This window comes from Carassius gibelio, chromosome A1 (assembly GCF_023724105.1).
Source record: "Carassius gibelio isolate Cgi1373 ecotype wild population from Czech Republic chromosome A1, carGib1.2-hapl.c, whole genome shotgun sequence".
Classification (NCBI taxonomy): domain Eukaryota; kingdom Metazoa; phylum Chordata; class Actinopteri; order Cypriniformes; family Cyprinidae; genus Carassius; species Carassius gibelio.
This window is the reverse complement of record NC_068371.1, coordinates 35,561,153-35,578,917: the sequence shown is the minus strand read 5'-3', so window position 1 is coordinate 35,578,917 and position 17,765 is coordinate 35,561,153. Positions and strand designations below refer to the sequence as shown.

Sequence of the window (17,765 nt, the reverse complement as noted above, 5' to 3'; positions counted from 1 at the left end):
ATATGATTGTGCTCATCAGTAGTAGATGCAATGTTGAAACACTTGTGTGAATGTCCACAAAACTAGAAGAAAAAAAAAGTCAAATTTGCCATCACTCCATCAGCCTTTGTATTAGAACCACTCACACAGCAGCATTAACTAGTTTTATGTAATTTAATGCCAAGATAAGAAGTGTTTATAAATGTAAATTACAATAAAAAAATGGCTAGATTTACAATGTTAATAACTGTGGAAATGCGTCATCACAGTCTGTGAAAAGAGTCGATCTGTTTTAATTCTGTGTCTTTCTTTTTCAGAATGAAATCTTAAAATGATATTTTCCACATTATGTTCCTGTGCTTGTCATCTCTACTCTACTAGAAGTGCTGATTTGTGTCAGGGCTGAAAGTGTAAAAGTAGGCCCGATGGGGTGACAGAGCCATAAAAGCTTTCAATTATTGTGTCACGACATCAGCACTAAAGTCACTCTAAAGAGATCGAAAGAACATTTAACAAAACAGAACAATAACACTATCATCAATCCACATTATTATGTCTCAGAATTAGACAGGAGATTGAAAAATGAGTGGGGCCTTAAATGTAAAAGTTCAGTTTCTCACTGAATTATCTGACATACTGTGTTCAATGTACAATGTCCCTTTTATTAATGATGAAAATCAACACTTCCCAGACGTCTTCAGGGCCTGTAATTAACGGCAATGCCTCAGAGCAGATCTCCTCTGCAGACTGCAAATACTCTTCTGCTGATACAGAAATTGGATTTTACATTTACAACTAGTTTTTCTGTCTTAGTTGCAAAAATATGTCCAAGGTATCAATGCAACTATTCAAATTCCTGATCTTAATTTTATTTCTGTTTGTCTTTCAACAACAAACAAATAAACAAACAAACATTCTCTATGTTCATATTTCCTTTCTTACATGTTTGCCACACAGTTTGCCCTTTCTCACGCTGTCCTGCTCTTATGAGACCGCATGTGACAGTCGAAATTAAAACATTTAAAAAGTAGATGAAAAATAGAGTCTTAAAATCTCAAAAAAAAAAAAGAAATCTGCACTTGTCTGACTGGTTGGACTGGCAGCCAGGTGTGTGCGTTGAATAACTTAACTGTACGTTTGCCTGTTGGTATGCGGACACACCTGCTTCCTGGAGGTCTCCACTTCATAGTGAACGTGTCCTGTATGCCACATACTGAGTGGAACAGAACCAGAGCGAAAAATTGAAACATTGGAGTTCAGAAAAAGAAGAGGTTAGTTAATTGAATTTGTCTTTAAGGTTGTATTTCTATATACTCATATTCTGTATGTTTATTTCTGAAGATGTTTATAAGTTTGGGCTGTACTTTATGTTTTCCTGTTCTTTGTATATAAACTGTGACATGTAATTGACTGATTTCTTGTAATTCCTAATACTTTGTAAATACAATGTATTTGTATTATTAATGTTATAATTTTTTCTTCCATGCTCCTAATAAGAGACATTTGTCAGAAGCAGTCCTACTGTGTAATTCTACAGTAAGAGGTTTCATGAAGCATGTGATTGTACTTTACTGCTTATTTACATTTAAGATGAACTAATTTGTGATGATGTACTGAGAGTATGTCAGAGTAATTTCTGCAGTCTGGGTTTTCTGACAGCCTGTTTTCTGAGATTGTTTTTTAGATTATGTAAGGGCAAGACGGCTGCTCCTAGATCTGCTTCGTTGTATCTGTGTAGCTGGTTTGACTTCATTCCAACATTTCAGTTACCAGTAGTTTACAATGACTCTACCTAAAACTCTACCCTTTTAACACCAGTTTCTGAAATGATTATATATAGTATATATACTGCCAGTTTGGAATCATTTTTGAATGACGTCTCTTGTGTGCTCCAAGGCTGTTTATTGTAATATTTATTTTAAAATGTCATTTATTCCTGTGATTGCAAAGCTGAATTTTCTTCAGTCTTCAGGGTGAACTTTCAAATCCTTCAGAAATCATTCTAAGATTTGGTGTTTAAAAAATATATTGATTAGATCATTACTGATCAAATCACAACCACCTTGGTGAGCAGCAAAATAAATTATTCCATATTTCAATCTAATATACAATCCAAAATGTATCTAAATAAATACATTTTTAAATAAATGTAAATTTATTAAATCCAAATTCATCATCTAACATCTATATAGTGGTTCTTCATGCAACAATGACTGACGTGTGTGAGGGCACCTGTGTATTTTGTGTTTTTCATTCAGTCTGTATACTTTCAGATATATGATGTCATTACCTGGAGAATTCCTGTCAGAGGATCAGTTCACCTGCTCTATTTGCTTAGATGTCTTCACCAATCCTGTCTCCATACCCTGCGGCCACAGCTTCTGCTCATCATGCATCACGTCCTACTGGGAGGGCCAGGGCAAAAGCTGCTTCTGTCCTTTGTGCAAGGAAAGCTTCCGCAAGCGTCCTGAGCTCCACATCAATCACACACTTAAGGAGATCACAGAGCAGTTTAAACGGATGGCGGAGATCACACTGAGTGCTCCTAGGAGTGCACCTGCAGATTCGCAGTCCCTCCCTTTCACTGCACCGAAGCCTGCAGTGCAGCACAGGACAGTAGAGCTGCCCAGAGGCCTATTGCCCGAGATGAAGAGCCGCTTCCAAAGAACATCATCGAGTGAGCCGTTGGCATCCCATGATGCTGTTTCTCTCCCTCCTGCCAAGGCACCTAAACCAAACTTTAGTGTGAGCGGAGCAGGTTCCAGTGGGCCACAGTGTCCCAGACATGGGCAAAGTTTGGAGGTGTTCTGCAAGACTGACCAGACATGTGTTTGCGTAACATGTGCAGAAAGGGAACATTACGGGCATTCTGTGATAGATGCCAAGAGAGAGATGAATATTAAGAAGGTAAGTGTGAGAATGTACGTGAATGAGAAGTAATTTCAAGGTAGGGCTGAATGAATGTGTTTATGTGTCCGTGTTAACGATTTGAATCTCTGCTCAGTCCCAGCTGCGTATCATGGAGGCGGAGCTACAAGGATTGATCACAGTCAGAGAGAGGAAGATAGAGGAGATCCAGACATCACTTGCAGTAATTCAAGTATGTGCAAATAAGTAAAATTTGTATGAATCTAATTTTTTGTATGTTTTCATGTGATCAGCTTAAACCCCAGTGATGATTATGTTTAGGGCTGGACCTTAATGCTTACTGTACTTAAAAAAAAAAAAAAAAAAACGTGCACATTTCATCATATATGAATGCATACAAAATCACCACCTTGTAAAATAGTTAAGTTTTCCAGTGAGATTGGGTTTATAGTTCATCCAAAATAAAAATGTTGTCATTATTTACTCATTTTCATGTTGTTCCAAACCCATTTGCTGTTATTTTTGTATTGTGGAACACAAAAGGAGAATTTCTGAAGCATTTTTGACAAATCTTCAAATGGCTATTTTTATACAGTGGCTGGCTGCCCATAGTGACTATATCTGTTAAACTCTACAAGTGGGAAGACACACACACACACCATAAAAGTAGTCTCTTATATTCTAGAGGTTCTGACACATTAAGGAATAGTTCACCCAAATAATTATGTCGTCATTTACCCATTATTTATACTCTGTTGAACACAGAAGAGGATATTTTAAAGAATGTTGGTAACCAAACGGGTGACAATAGCCATTGAACTCCATAGTCAGTTGCTATTGTTACCTGTTCGGTTACCAGCATTCTTCAAAATATCCTCTTTTGTGTTCAACGGAAGACCAACAGGTTTAGAACCACATGAGGGTGAGTGAATGATGACGGAATAAAAAAAATTGTGTGAACTATCCCACTATTCCTTAGAAGCTGTGATATATGAAGAAGCACAGCTCACACAGAATTTACTGTCAAACAAAACAGCTGTCTGATGGTCAATGTGGCCAACTTGTTGCAAAATCTGCTTAGGAAAATCTTACGCCTTCATGCACGAATTCCCAAGCATGTTGATTCCCATTTAGATGACTGCATTGAGCCTGTGAAAATTCTCTGACCAATTCTATTTCACCTTTAGTTTTCTGAGGCCACACAGGCCAAAATTCACAAATATTTTTTTTTCAGCAAGTAATGACTTATATTCAGTTCTGTTCTTTGCAAAAGTACCAAAAGCAATATTGGCTGCTTTTATGGTGTTTTCGTCATTAGAGACTTACTGTCAAGATCCAGATAACTGTTGCTGCATGGAAAGGGTGTTTGTGAACATTCTTGTTCCATAGAAGAACGTCATACAGGTTTAAAGGACATGAGGGTTTCCTCATTCTCTTGAGTCTCCTAATTGTCTGTTATATGTTCTTCTTTGTCTCAATTGCTTGCTGTTAGGTGAATGCAGAGCAAGAGAAAGCAGGTACTGTGGGTATGTTTGCTGATTTAATGAAAGCTGTTGAGAAGTCCCAGGCTGAACTTCTGGAGGTGGTGGAGATGGGACAGCGGGCGGCAGAACTTCGCTCTCAGGCCTTCATACGTGAGCTGCAGACGGAGATCTCTGAACTCAGAAATAAATGCAGCTCCCTCAGCCAGCTGTCCCAGTCCCAAGATCATGTTTCCTTCTTCAAGGTCTAATTTAAAACCAGACTTTAATTGTTTGTTTTGTATTTTATGCCCCAATATGTAACCAAAACATATATTACTAATGCTTCTTTTCAGACGTATCCAGCCTACTGTAGTGTACCTGTGACAAAGAGCTGGGAAGAAGTGGCCTTGACCCCTGACCCCACTGCTGGAGCGGTGCTGAGAAATGTCACTCAGATGGTGGAGGAGGTTCAGGAAGCCTTGAGGAGACTGTCAGCCATCTGTAAGAGAAAGTTCCTTCATGAACTGCTCTTTGACACATCGTTTACATACACTCTCATTGCAGTTCCAAATGCATATGACTTTCTCCTGTAGACTAGAAAGTAAATACTAACAGATAAAAAAAATAAAAATAAATAAATATATATATATATATATATATATATATATATATATATATATATATATATATATATATATATATATATTAGGGTTGTCAAAAATAGCACGTTAACGGCGTTAATTAGTTGTTTGTTGTTAATTACGTCAAATTTTTTTACGCATTTCACGCATGCGCAGTGTGACAAATTATTCAGGTCGGGAAAGTCTCATCAATCTCTGAATTCTCAAGATAGTAAAAAATAGCGGCGAGCGCCACGACGAAAACACAGAAGAAGCTAAAGGTTTTACCCCAGTTACTCTCAAATACATTCATGCCAAGCTCGATAAACAGAGAAGACTTTGGTAGTTGATACGCTGGAGCTTCTTCTTCCTGTTATAGCATCCTGTGTTTCACACTGCGCATGCGCAGAGCGCCTACATGCAATGCAGCAAAAATTACACTTGAAGCCTTCAGAACGTGAAAATATCGATCCTAAAGTATTGTGGCAGAGCAAATGAACACCTCCCAAAAACAAGAGTGCCCAGAGTGCTGCTTATGTGATGGTGGCGCATGTTTGTGTTTCTGAGTTAATTCACATATCGAATTTCATAGATATGTGGCTATATTTAACCACTGGTTCACCTAAAACTCTTACACTATCTGTAGTTAAATGGCATGGTTTGATATAGTGCTCAGGTAAATTTGATCTAAGTGAATGTTAATCTTTTGAAATTCAGAAAAAAATAACCACATATTGATGAATCAATACATGAAAATTATGTATCTGTGTCCTGTTATTTATCTTTTGGTATGCATTTCAGAAAAAAAATGGTTAGGATTCAGGTGTAATTGCAAATAGTGATTAATCATGATTAATCCACTGAAAATTCTGATTAATTTGATTAAAAAAAATTTATCATTTGACAGCCCTAATATATATATATATATATATATATATATATATATATATATATATATATATATACCCTTTGAATAAATAGGGTTTGAATGTGTGAACAGAATGATGACATCTTTGACTCAGGAGCACTTCAGATGCTTCACTTCACCAAACATATTATTTGTTTATTATTATTATTTAGATATATTTGCATGTACATATTACTGTTTTTCAGTCATGCTTACGGTATGTATTGTTGTGCTGTCAGGTTTGCGCCCTTCCACAGGAAATCCACAGGAAATATATCAACAGAGTAAGCTTTTTTTCTCCTCCTTTTCCCCTGTCCAGTCCAATTTCAGCTTCCCCTCACAGTTTTCAGTGCTAGGGGCTAAATCATAAAGTTTTAATGTCACTACAGAGAACTGCATTTTCTTTTTTAAAGTCCACTTTTCAAAGCCAGATTCAACACTAGTAGCCATTACCCTGTCTTCAGTATAACATGATCCTTTAGAATTCATTCTATTATGATGATTTGGTACCCAAATATAAATAATGGTTATTATTATTAATGTTGAAATTAGTTTTGATGTTTAACACTCCAACCTTTTGTCTGGTTGTGTATATGATTGGAGTGACTAATTGTACAAGCCGCAATTTTATAAAAGCAATATTTTTCTTCTGCTTTCCTCTGTAGAAGTGTGGCGTGTGCAGGAATATGCAAGTATGAGATCTTTTCTATACGATGCATGTGGATTAGATACATCGCATTTGTGTCACTATTATTTGTATTCTTTCAAATATCGTATAGGTTTTCAAATGTGTTCTGTTTCTCTCCTCAGTGGACGTGACCCTAGATCGAGACTCAGCCCATCCGCGTCTGATCATCTCTGAGGATGGTAAACAGGTGCACTGCAGTGACCGCTACCAGTTGGTACCAGACACAGCAGAACGGTTTGACCGTGTGGTGTGTGTACTTGGCCGCCAAGGCATCAGCTCTGGCTGCCATTACTGGGAGGTTGTGGTGGGTGAGAAGACAGACTGGGATTTGGGCATTGCTAGTAGCTCCATCAACAGGAAAGGAAAAATAGCCGCAAACCCAGCTAATGGATTTTGGTTTCTAAGTTTACGTGACAAGCATGAGTACGTCTTTCGTACAGAACCATCAATGCCTATAATCGTACAAATAAAACCACAGTGTGTCGGCGTGTATGTGGACTATGAAAAAGGACAATTGTCCTTTTATAATGCAGATACAAAGTCACTGATATTTACCTACAAAGACTTATTTTCAGAGACTTTATATCCTTTTTTCAGCCCATGCACCAACAAATCTGGCAAAAATGAAGCTCCCCTTATCATATGTCCTGCCTATCCAACTCACCCAAGCTGGCTGACTGAAAAATGAAATATTGCTAATAGGGTTTCTTTACTTTATTATTTAATTCCAAATCATGAAAATGAATATGGTTTTCATTTACAATCCATGTGATCATTTCATTGGCTTAATGATTTTATATATATTCAACAAAACTTTAAACACTTAATCCTTATAGAGCATTTGATATATCTAAAACAATAATAAGATTTATGAACTGCAAATGATTGCTAAGGCTTGAAATTGAAATTTGGGATTCTTTGACATTGAATACAACATTGGTTGGTGATGGGAATCTGATTGTTAAATTACCCATTAGTATTTATCTTGACCATGCATGTATTATACGCAAAATATGTAATATTCAAATATGTGTTTTGTACATTACAGTAAAGCAAAAATAAACGTGTATACAGGCGACTGCATCTCTTTTATGTTCTATATTGCATATGGGATTATGGTCCAATAAGACAAACCAAGCCAAAATACCCTTTAAAGTAAAGCAAGTTATGCAAGTGCTGTGCGACTACTATTAATAAATTTGTCTGTGTGTGTAATTTTGCCTTTTCGTAACTTTTGACATCAAAGTATCTTATTGCATCTTTGATTTCAAGTTGACCATTTATTGCATTTCATTCTATTAATATCATCCATTCGAGAACTTCAACAGCCTCTATATCAATGTTATACATTTGCAGTGCTGGGTGAGGCCACTGTGATCCTCAGCTCAAAGCCTATGATAGGTTAGATAGGGGCTCTGCTGGGGCACTGGTCCGGACCTCTTGCCTCCACCTTGGAGACTTAGGTCTCTGCAGAGCAAAAGTGGGCGTTTATCACCATATGGGTGTTTTGAAACTGCTGGGTGTTTCTGAATCATGCAATCTAAATTATCCCCCTTACCCAACCCCACCCCTAAACCTAACGTCACTATTACATCAACTAATCAGGTATCATGGTGCAAAAACACCTTGATCTCGTAACTCCCATTACTTTCCTGCAGAGACCTATACTTGGCCACCTTGCGTGTATATATAATGAGGGAGATGTAGAAAAAGAGAGCGAGCTAGACGTTAAGTAAGCATCAGTAACCAATGGCTGCGGCTCTTCTCTTGTGACCGCGCGCAGCGTCAGAGCGGACTGATGGGCGGCACAGCGCTTCAGGCAACGCCACAAACCTGCTTCTGCTCTACAAGCCAGGTAAGTTTGATTTTCAGTGAATTTCCGATTTAAATTATTTTTATATTCAACTATATGCTATATGTATAGTCTGTGTGCACGCGTACATTTAAAGCTACCCTCACTGCAAAACATATTTTTTCTTAAGTGGGAGCTATTAATAGAAGCCTACAATTCTGTCACAAGTCTGTTAATAAACAGTTCTGCATGAACTGCATTGAAATCTTCAGAAGACATTTCCCCCAGATGGATTCATATTATACGAAATGAAGGGTACGAATTTTTGGCTGAACCACTTAGGCTACTCTTTTAATATCGATTTTTTTTTTCTGTCAGTGGTGCCAAACAGGACAGCGGCACGCGACGCTCAATGTTGTTCCATTTTTACACAGAGCACAACACAACATGCTGTACTTTAATCAATTATGAACGAGAGATGCCTTGTCGTCAGGTAGCCTACTGCCTTCGAAGGGTTTGTTTTTCCGGCGAAGCAGCAGGACTTCTCAGGGACCGCCTCTTATAATGTAGCTGATATAGACATCTCTGTAACTTGCATCGCCCATTTCAGCGATTATTGTTGCATAAGCCGCTTTTTTCTTATCGTCATATTTGACGTGATTTTGCAGGGGCGCTTTGGAAGAAAGACTGAGAAGCGCGGTATTATAAGCCGCTTTAGTTTGAATGTGAGTGTCATTCTCTGAAATAACCTTGACTGAACTTGCGTAATGAACCCGATTAAAGTCAAAGAATTTCATGTGAAATTGATGTTTAGAGTCTGGAGTCCCATCTGCCTGCATGATCTACAGATAAATCTACTGTGGTGAAATCAGGGACAGGTTCACTTCTCTGCAGGTTTGTACATAGAGTTCTACAACCAAGTAAATAATTTATAATACAATGTGTGTGTGTGTGTGTGTGTGTGTGTGTGTGTGTGTGTGTATATATATATATATATATATATATATATATATATATATATATATATATATACATACATACATACATTGTGCACATACCTGATTACATCAGTTTAGGAATTGGCAATTTGGAAGAATCATTCAATATTTTGCCAAACCAATTTTGTTAACTGCTATTTAACTGCTTTTCTAGAACAAAAATCGATTTAATTTGTGTTGTGGGTCACCCATCATTGGCGGGTCACCGTATTTTTGCCAAGTAAGACATGTTCCCGGATCAACATCTTCTGATGATCTTGGATCAACATTGTTGTTCAAAAATATGGAGCAATAAACACAATTCATGCACCCATGATGTCAGTATAAAGTCTGACTTGAGGGAAATTAAGGAAGATTCTGAATGGAGTTTTGGCCTAATAACAGGCTTAATGAATGCTTACTCAGATGATTCGCCATATTAACCTCAGTTACTACTGCAAACTAATGATGATAATAAAGCATTACAGTTGTGGGGGACCTCCATCCTGTGGCACTTAACCCAGCAGGGCTTAGTCAATGAAATGCAAATTAGGATTGCTCAGAGGAAGCACAATTAATCATTTAGAAGTTGGTGAAATAATGCAATTTATATCTCTTGATATTCTGTCTAAAACATTATTCTATATATCAGTGAATATGACTGTATAGGAAATTAAAGGTTGATCATAGATTACATAACTCACAGGCATCTTTTGTTCTTCTGCAGCGGTCATTGTCTCTGACTCGGTGTCTGTTATTTAGAGATGATATCGAATTGACGTCAGTCATCATCCCTGGATTTCCCTGGCCTTATGTTGACATGGCAACAGGAAGGAAAAGTCAGTGTCTTTTCTGTGCTCATAATGTCTATCTGAATATGTGTGTGTATGCATTTCTTACACAATGTGCTTTATATATGTATACATCTATGCTTTCTCGTCATCTCTTAACACTTCATGAGTGTGTATATTCTAACAGCTCTCCCACACTGGGTTCAGCCTGCATTAATCATCTCAGCTTGTATCTTCTGGTCCAGGATCCATCTCTGTGATCTCAACTCCACCCTTGTTTTCTTTTTGCCAGGCTCCACTTCAAAAGGTGGAGTACGTTTCCCTGATGATGATGAAGATGCTCCCATTAACAATAGCTGTGATGAAAAGCTTCAGGATAAAGTCATAACTGCTCTACCAGAGCCTGATGGTGCATATCTTGTTAAGGTGATAAAAAATTGCTTAAAAAATAATAATAATCAAAAACAAACAGTATATAAGATGTGTTGCATCCTGAAATTGTTGAATGCGAAACTCTGTATCTAGGTGGGATTTTTAAGGAGCCATCACAAATATGAAATCATCTTTTCTTTACCACAAGTCCCAACACTAGGGAAAGATGTCTCCCTTTCCCCCGCACTACGCACTACTGCAAAACCACGACTACGTGCAACACTCATCACACCACGGCCTGACGGTATGTTTTTGCATTGGTTTTATGGTGTTAATAAGTAAAGTTTGAAAGATTGTACTTAGTTGTATTTAGAAAATTATTTAATTTCCATACAAAAATAATATATATATATGATTTTTTATGGAAATAAAATTTATAAATATATTATTAAATATGTTTGAATGTAAAAAACTAAACAAAAAATACATACAAAAAACTAAAAAATACCCATAAACATGATCATAGATGTATTTGATAAAAACATTATATTTTTAACCATTTTCTGAATTGGAACCTACAGATGTATTTATAGATATTTATTTATATTTTATAGACTAACTAGCATTTACGAAGAACACTTTATTTTCCAAAATATCATCAAAATAATATAAATATGTATATACACGAATCACAATGGTGTATTTTGCAATTAGGGTGGAATATATAGTGAATCAGTTTACCGGACCTTCATAAATTTAATAAGACATTACAAATTATTTTAAATTATTTTTAAACAAGAAAAAATCTTAATGAATTTTATGCAGAAATGTACATTGCCATCTTGTTCCGACCAAAGTTATCTGAACGCCCTTGACAATATCCCAGGAGGACTTGAACGCACAATATTGACCAATTCTTACCATACATTCTATGTCACTTATCAATGTCTGCTTACAACCCTTATGTTCTCATTTATTCACACAAACCCTATTAAGAGGTGTTCAGCTTTTCAGCTGAAGCTACTTACAGTAGACTTATTACAGGGAGAGTCTCAGTGGAGCAACCTGGGTTAAGTGCTCTGCTTCGGGGCACGAGGTTAATGAACAATACATATGACCTTGAAACCGTCTCAGTCTTGCTTGGGATTGAGCAAGAAAAAAACAGCCCAGATTTATAAACATGAAGCTTCCTTGACTCAGTGAATGATGAGAAAGTTTAGAAATACACACTAAATACATGTAGCCTAGCTATAACTAAGCAGTAACAATTAAACAAGGCTGTGAAAACATAAGCACTATCAGAACAGTTAATGTGGATCTAAGCTTGCTTGTATATCTGACTGCTGATAAAACAAATGCAAGACGTCATGTTAGGATCAATAGTCACACTCCTATTTCAGCCCGGCATTGATCTCTCCATTAGCTGAAACTCACTTAGCGCGTTTATAGCGGTGTCATTTTTCCCACAATTGAATCTCTTGGGAAATCTCAGTAGGTTAGCCGTATCTGAGTGTACAATTTATATTCTAAAAGAAGCTGCAAGCACTTAGGTGATTGCTCCTTTATAATGATTTCAATCTTCCAGTCTTATTCTGGTCATTCAGGCGTTTTCTTTTACCCATCTTTTTATTCTCCATGACATTTTGTGTTGTCTTGGTATCCCTCTGTATCGTGATTCATCCCACTCACTCCCATTCATCTTTCTGTGCTCTTTTAAGGGGGAGCGAGGGTGGTTTGTGAGTACAGCGCTCAGCAGGAGGGAGTGGTGCAAGAGGAACTCACCCTGGTCAACAGGAGCAGAAGAGACAGCAGCGTCCGAGTTCGATTACAGGCCAGAGTCATGGGTGAGATACACACGCCAGCTGGTGACAGATCTCTAGTCATATATAACAAAGCATTCATGAGGTGATGTGTGCCCCTCATGTGGACCAGTATAGATGTCTCTGCATATTAATTTCAGATCAGTTGTTTCAAAGCAGTTCTACAAAAAATAGCTGGGATGGGAGAAAGTATTTTTAAAAATGAAATTAAAGGAATTGTCAAATGCTGAATGCACTGCATATCATGCTCAAATACTATGCCCAATAGTATTGTGGCCAGCCTAAGACACAGCAGTGCAATAATAATGCTGTCTAAGTAATCAGCATCTTGATATGCCACACCTGTGAGGTGGATGGATTATCTCGGCAAAGGAGAAGTGCTCACTAACACAGATTTAGACAGATTTGTGAACAATATTTAAGAGACATAGGCCTTTTTTGTACATAGAAAAAGTCTTAAATCTTTGAGTTCAGCTCATGAAAACGGGCCAAAACAAAAGTGTTGCATTTTGTTCAGTGTAGATGAAAATATAGCACAAATCTGCCATAAAATATAGCATTATAATGAGAACTTTATAGAAATCTACAGTTAATTTTATCCTTGCCCGTGTTTCGGTGCTGTCATGAAAGCGAATCACAGCAGGAGCTCTCTCTCACTCTCTCTATAGCGTGTTACTTAAAGTTCACTGACATTTGCATCCTTTATTGCAGATACAAGTTGGGATGTTACGTCTATGTTATGTACCTAAGTTATCTGATTAATATCAAAGGATGGGTCATAGAACATGCTACAGTTTATATGAATAAAGTCACTCTTCACCTCAGTCATCTATTTCTATTTGTCTATTTATCTAATCATAATCGTACAGTGTTCTTATCACGTTTATGTTTTAATAGAAAGTCTTTCATGTCATATTTTTATTTTTAACATTAATTTTCATTACAGTCTTCAGTTATTTTCATTAACTCCATGACGGCCATGTGCGTTCGTTGACAAAAATGTCAGCTTCAGGATTGTCACTTAAGTTTCCCAACGCACTGTAATCACGCTTTACTATGTGCTGACATTCACAGCTGGCTGCAAGCAATAATTTTTAGTTTACAAAATGTTAAAAATAAAAAAACAATTGCACACGTACCTACCATTTTGTTACGGAATACATTGATTCAACTTTCAATATCAAATTTTCTGTTAATATGCAGAAAGAAATTAGAATACATATGGGATAGCATGAGGGTATCCCATATGTAAGAGTAAATAAGAGAATTTTAATTTTTTAAATATAAAGCACAACTCTAAACTTTCTAGCCAGCTTGAGAAAAAATACCAGAATTTGTAATAATAGAAACACTTTTAATGACAAAAGAGCTCTAATTAGTTGATTTAGTACTTATACTGCTCTTTTTTTGTAGTAAGATACAAAAAAAGCCAAAATGTGCTCAGTTTGAGGGTTAAAACTGTTAAGTAAGAACTAATTTGTAAATTGAAAATCACCACCACTAAAATAAAAAACTATCTATTGTTTTTCACAGATCGCCACCATGGGACGCCAATGTTACTTGATGGAGTGCGGTGTGTTGGTGAAGAAAAACACACAAAATAATGACACAAAAGATGTGACTAAATCCATTTGCTTGGGTATATGATGAGAATGAACCAAAATTAATGAATCTACATACATGTGAATGTGAACAACCCATCTCACACCCATTCATGGAGGATCACAAATCAATTGTATTCGCTATTCTAGAGTCTATGCTAATCCATCATGAATTCAACTTTAGTTTTTAACTGAATTTTATCACAGGATAATTAAATCAAAAAGCAATTTAAAGAGAAAAAGCAATACCATTGTATCTGGCCAAGGATAACATATGTCACAAGTTCAGCTGAGTTCAGCAATGTTATGTTTGATAGCCTAATGATGATTTACTATACATTCACTATATTGAGTTTCTCATTAGCCACAATATGGAACAAAAAAATGGTTGGCTGGTTACTTTATTCTATTTAAAATGTATATCAAAAACATGCAGACAACCTAGTTTATTTATTTATTTTGCAGGTATTACCTGAATGCCTGAAGGTGGAATTTATGTATAATCAGCTGCAAAATATACACTTCATATAAATATATATAATTATATGTCATACTGTTGCTTAAATGCTTTGCAACCATAATCAATCAATCATCAATCTTTCCCACTGCTGTGATACATTTCTCAAATATGATGTGGTTTGTTAATACAAAAAAGTAGGTTATATAAAACACTTGTTGATTGCTTTGTGCACAAATAAATAAAGATAAAGATATGTACTGCAGTGCATTGACCTACTCAAACATATCTTGGCAATTAACAATACTGTCATGCCCTGAGGGAACTTAAAGGCACAATATGTAAGTTTTTGCCGCTAGGGGCGTGTATTCAAAAAAACAAAGGTGCATAAAGCCCTTAACTGAGTGTGGAATCATGGTAGTTGTTGTCTTCATCCCCACAGCCAATGCAACTCGGGCAAAAATCATGTTCATGGACGAGCTAATGATTTATTAATGTAGTAGTATAAAGCAGGGTGAGGCTGAAAGCCGTCCAAGTGAAAAGAGGCCGTTGAACGAGAAATGCGTTGATCATTTCCTGCTTTTATGAAGCCCCTCCCTTAGAAATTGGTGATGGGCTCTGATTGGTTAGCTAGCCCAGTGTGTTGTGATTGGCTAAAATGCCTCTAGTGCACATCTAAAAGTCCCGCCCCTCACCTCATCGGCATGTGTTCTGGTTGTATTGTAAACAACGGCGCCATTAATATCACTTATCAGTTTGAGCCCGATTGAGTAGCAGAGGATATTATTCAAGAAGATCGTGCAGAACCAGTGCAAGCATGTCTTTTAATGGTAGACCTATGCTATTTGTTCGTTGTTGTCTCATAGATATGCTGTTATTTGTAAATGCTACTGCTAATGTTAGCCTTCAATATATGGTTTTATCCTGATTAAAGCTTTAATACAATATGCATGCACGTCCATGTTTAACGCTGCTAATAGCTATGTGAAAATAAGTGTATAATTGTATAATTTTATAACATAAGTAAAAATTAGCCTGAATGCACTGTAAGCCGCTTTGGATAAAAGCATCTGCTAAATGCATAAATTTAATTTTAATTTATTTAATTTCATTTTAATTTTATAATTGGAACAGTTCATTGTTGGAGCCAAGTTGAATGAGACAGAGAGAGAGAGAGATGCAAAGCGTGATGCAAGAAATAGTATTAAGAACCGCTGCTTTAGAAACACTGATTTCGAAACTTGTGAATCCATTAGAATCGTTAGAAGACAGAATCACGATTCATATATGAATAGATTTTTACGTGCACTTAGTTTTTTCTTCCACTTCTCTAAAACAGCGCGCGCAGGATGGCTTCGCTCCCTTTGCTGCCTTTCTCAAGTACAAGGTTTTTCTGGATTTGTTACATCACGAACCTGGGAAGTAACATTTTGTAGTACCCACCAGCCATTTTGCATTAAATTGCCAGAATTTTAAAAGACGATATCTCCATTTGCATTAAACTTTCGGCTTCATAACTCTGCAGAAATTATGTTCAAATAGCAACATTACACACTAACTAACGTTAAAAAAGTTAAATCACATTCAACCACCCCTTTAAGCAATTTTAGGACATTACCACCAAGTGATAAATGTAATGGAATCTTTTCAATAATTTTGAGAAAGTCATTTTGATATTCATTTCATCCAGTATCTTGGTTGTCCAGTATCTAACTTATTTCCTGTATGGTATTTTAACAGGATTTTGACATCTTTTTTTTTTTGCTAAAATTTGTCTTGACCACACAGATGCTTTTGGGACCAAGACACACAAAAGATATGATGGATTTATAAGTATTATTGACATTTCCTGAAGTAAAGTTGCAATTTAAAACTGCTAATTTGTCTATGAAGTTGACCAACATGAAGTGAGGTTTATATCAGCAACCCTTTTATATTTTAATAGAGTGATTGCTCTACATAGTTTTTGTTGTGGGCAGTAACAAGAAACGGTTTGTTTAAATATATCACCTCACACCTAATCTTTGGCTTGCAGAAGCAAGCAGTAAGGGAAATAGCAGCTTATAACAACACTAGATGGTGTTACTTCTTGTGTTTATCTACAACAAAAAAGGGAGGGTGGGGGGGGGGGGTTGTAAAATGAATGGAAAATGTGCATTCTCTATATACTGATGGGGAATCCAATTAAAATGACTGACCAAAAAAGACATTGACAACAAATGAAAAGAAAATAAAAATCCTTAAATTTCCAGTGTTCTAACTGCCCAAAATGTACAGACTCTACTGGTCTGAAGTCATGCATTTAGAATGTTCTTGAGAAAGCTAAAGTGTATTACACAAAAGACACTAATGTCCTAACACTACAAGAAAATGAAAAGGTTTAGCACATCAATTGAATGGATGAAATACAAATAAAAGTCTTGGAAAAAATTGAAAAATCTTTTTTGTTTCCTTACGTTGACTGATATTTTTCTACACTCTCTGAAAAAAAAGGTACAAAAGCTGTCACTGGGGCGGTACCTTTTCAAAAGGTGCATGTTTGTACTTAACGTGTAAAGAAGCTAAAAGGAACAAAAGTGTACCTTTTGAAAAGGTACCCCCCAAATGACAGCTTTTGTACCTTTATTTCTGAGAGTAAATTCTGTTTCTGGGAATGGTCCAGTTCAGCTTTAGGACAGCTTTTTAGAAAAAAAATTTTTTTATGGCATAATATACTGAATCTTTTAATCTGATTTATGCATTACATTTCATAATTAATTTTACTTTTTAATTAGTCAAGATGTTTAATTTTATTTACAGTGCCTTGCAAAAGTATTCACTTCACTTCACATTTTTTTTTCACATTTTCTTATGTTGCTGCCATATGTTAATTTTTTATTTATTTTCCCACATCAATCTATACTCCATACACCTTAATGGCAAAGCAAATAACTGTTTTTATAACATAATTGCAAATTATTAAAAAATAAAATAAAAAAAAACTTAAATTATTTCATTGCATAAGTGTTCATACCCTTATCTTGGACAGCTGAAATTTAGCTCAGGAGCATTCATTTTGTTTGTAGATGTTACTGAGGAGCTTTCATATCACTTGTTGATGTTTCTGCACTTCAAGTGAAGTTAACCTGTGGCAAATTCAATTAAATGGATATCATTTGGAAAGGTACAAGTGTCTTAATTAGTAAAAGGTCTAACAGCTGATAATTTTTGCACATTAGAGCAAAAACCGTGCATTGAGGTAAAAAAAAAAAAAAAAGATGCCTGTAGAGCTCAAAAACAGGATTGAATCAAGCCACACATCTGGGGAAGAGTTTAGAAACAATTGGTTAGAGTGGTGACCAAGAACCTGATCTACTTTAGTTGGGCTCTATGATCATATGTGTCCCTGGACCACAAAACCAGTCTTAAGTTGCTGGGGTATATTTTTACC

At 36.2% G+C, this 17,765-nt stretch overlaps 2 protein-coding genes across 4 annotated transcripts; both read left to right on the top strand.

Annotated features, from left to right (window-relative positions):
• The first annotated feature begins 1,157 nt into the window (after positions 1–1,157).
• On the top strand, positions 1,158–7,596 carry btr01 (bloodthirsty-related gene family, member 1). Its single transcript, XM_052543290.1, has 8 exons — positions 1,158–1,250; positions 2,253–2,886; positions 2,984–3,079; positions 4,340–4,573; positions 4,664–4,811; positions 6,077–6,121; positions 6,503–6,529; positions 6,648–7,596. Exons 2-8 carry the CDS (start codon positions 2,257–2,259, stop codon positions 7,211–7,213), a joined length of 1,746 nt encoding a protein of 581 aa, XP_052399250.1. The 5' UTR covers positions 1,158–1,250; positions 2,253–2,256; the 3' UTR covers positions 7,214–7,596.
• Positions 7,597–8,264: 668 nt separating this feature from the next.
• Positions 8,265–16,773, top strand: LOC128019052 (adipose secreted signaling protein). 3 transcript variants are annotated; one of them, XM_052605016.1, is made up of 7 exons: positions 8,299–8,380; positions 9,132–9,211; positions 10,022–10,133; positions 10,378–10,511; positions 10,611–10,761; positions 12,176–12,301; positions 13,811–16,773. In XM_052605016.1, exons 3-7 carry the CDS (start codon positions 10,115–10,117, stop codon positions 13,879–13,881), a joined length of 501 nt encoding a protein of 166 aa, XP_052460976.1. In that variant the 5' UTR covers positions 8,299–8,380; positions 9,132–9,211; positions 10,022–10,114; the 3' UTR covers positions 13,882–16,773. The 3 variants fall into 3 exon arrangements, with proteins under 3 accessions (XP_052460971.1, XP_052460976.1, XP_052460985.1); XM_052605025.1 differs by lacking the exon at positions 8,299–8,380 and adding an exon at positions 9,024–9,042; XM_052605011.1 differs by lacking the exon at positions 9,132–9,211 and having other exon boundaries at positions 8,265–8,380.
• The last annotated feature ends 992 nt before the right edge of the window (positions 16,774–17,765 follow it).

Bases quoted from the DNA above. Each gene is read 5' to 3' on its own strand.
- btr01 (XM_052543290.1), top strand. From the start codon at position 2,257: ATGATGTCATTACCTGGAGAATTCCTGTCAGAGGATCAGTTCACCTGC. The intron at 4,574-4,663 runs GTCTAATTTAAA...GCTTCTTTTCAG, and splicing joins ATCATGTTTCCTTCTTCAAG to ACGTATCCAGCCTACTGTAG. The intron at 6,530-6,647 runs GTATGAGATCTT...TTCTCTCCTCAG, and splicing joins GCGTGTGCAGGAATATGCAA to TGGACGTGACCCTAGATCGA.
- LOC128019052 (XM_052605011.1), top strand. From the start codon at position 8,324: ATGGGCGGCACAGCGCTTCAGGCAACGCCACAAACCTGCTTCTGCTCT. The intron at 8,381-10,021 runs GTAAGTTTGATT...GTTCTTCTGCAG, and splicing joins GCTTCTGCTCTACAAGCCAG to CGGTCATTGTCTCTGACTCG. The intron at 10,134-10,377 runs GTCAGTGTCTTT...TCTTTTTGCCAG, and splicing joins CATGGCAACAGGAAGGAAAA to GCTCCACTTCAAAAGGTGGA.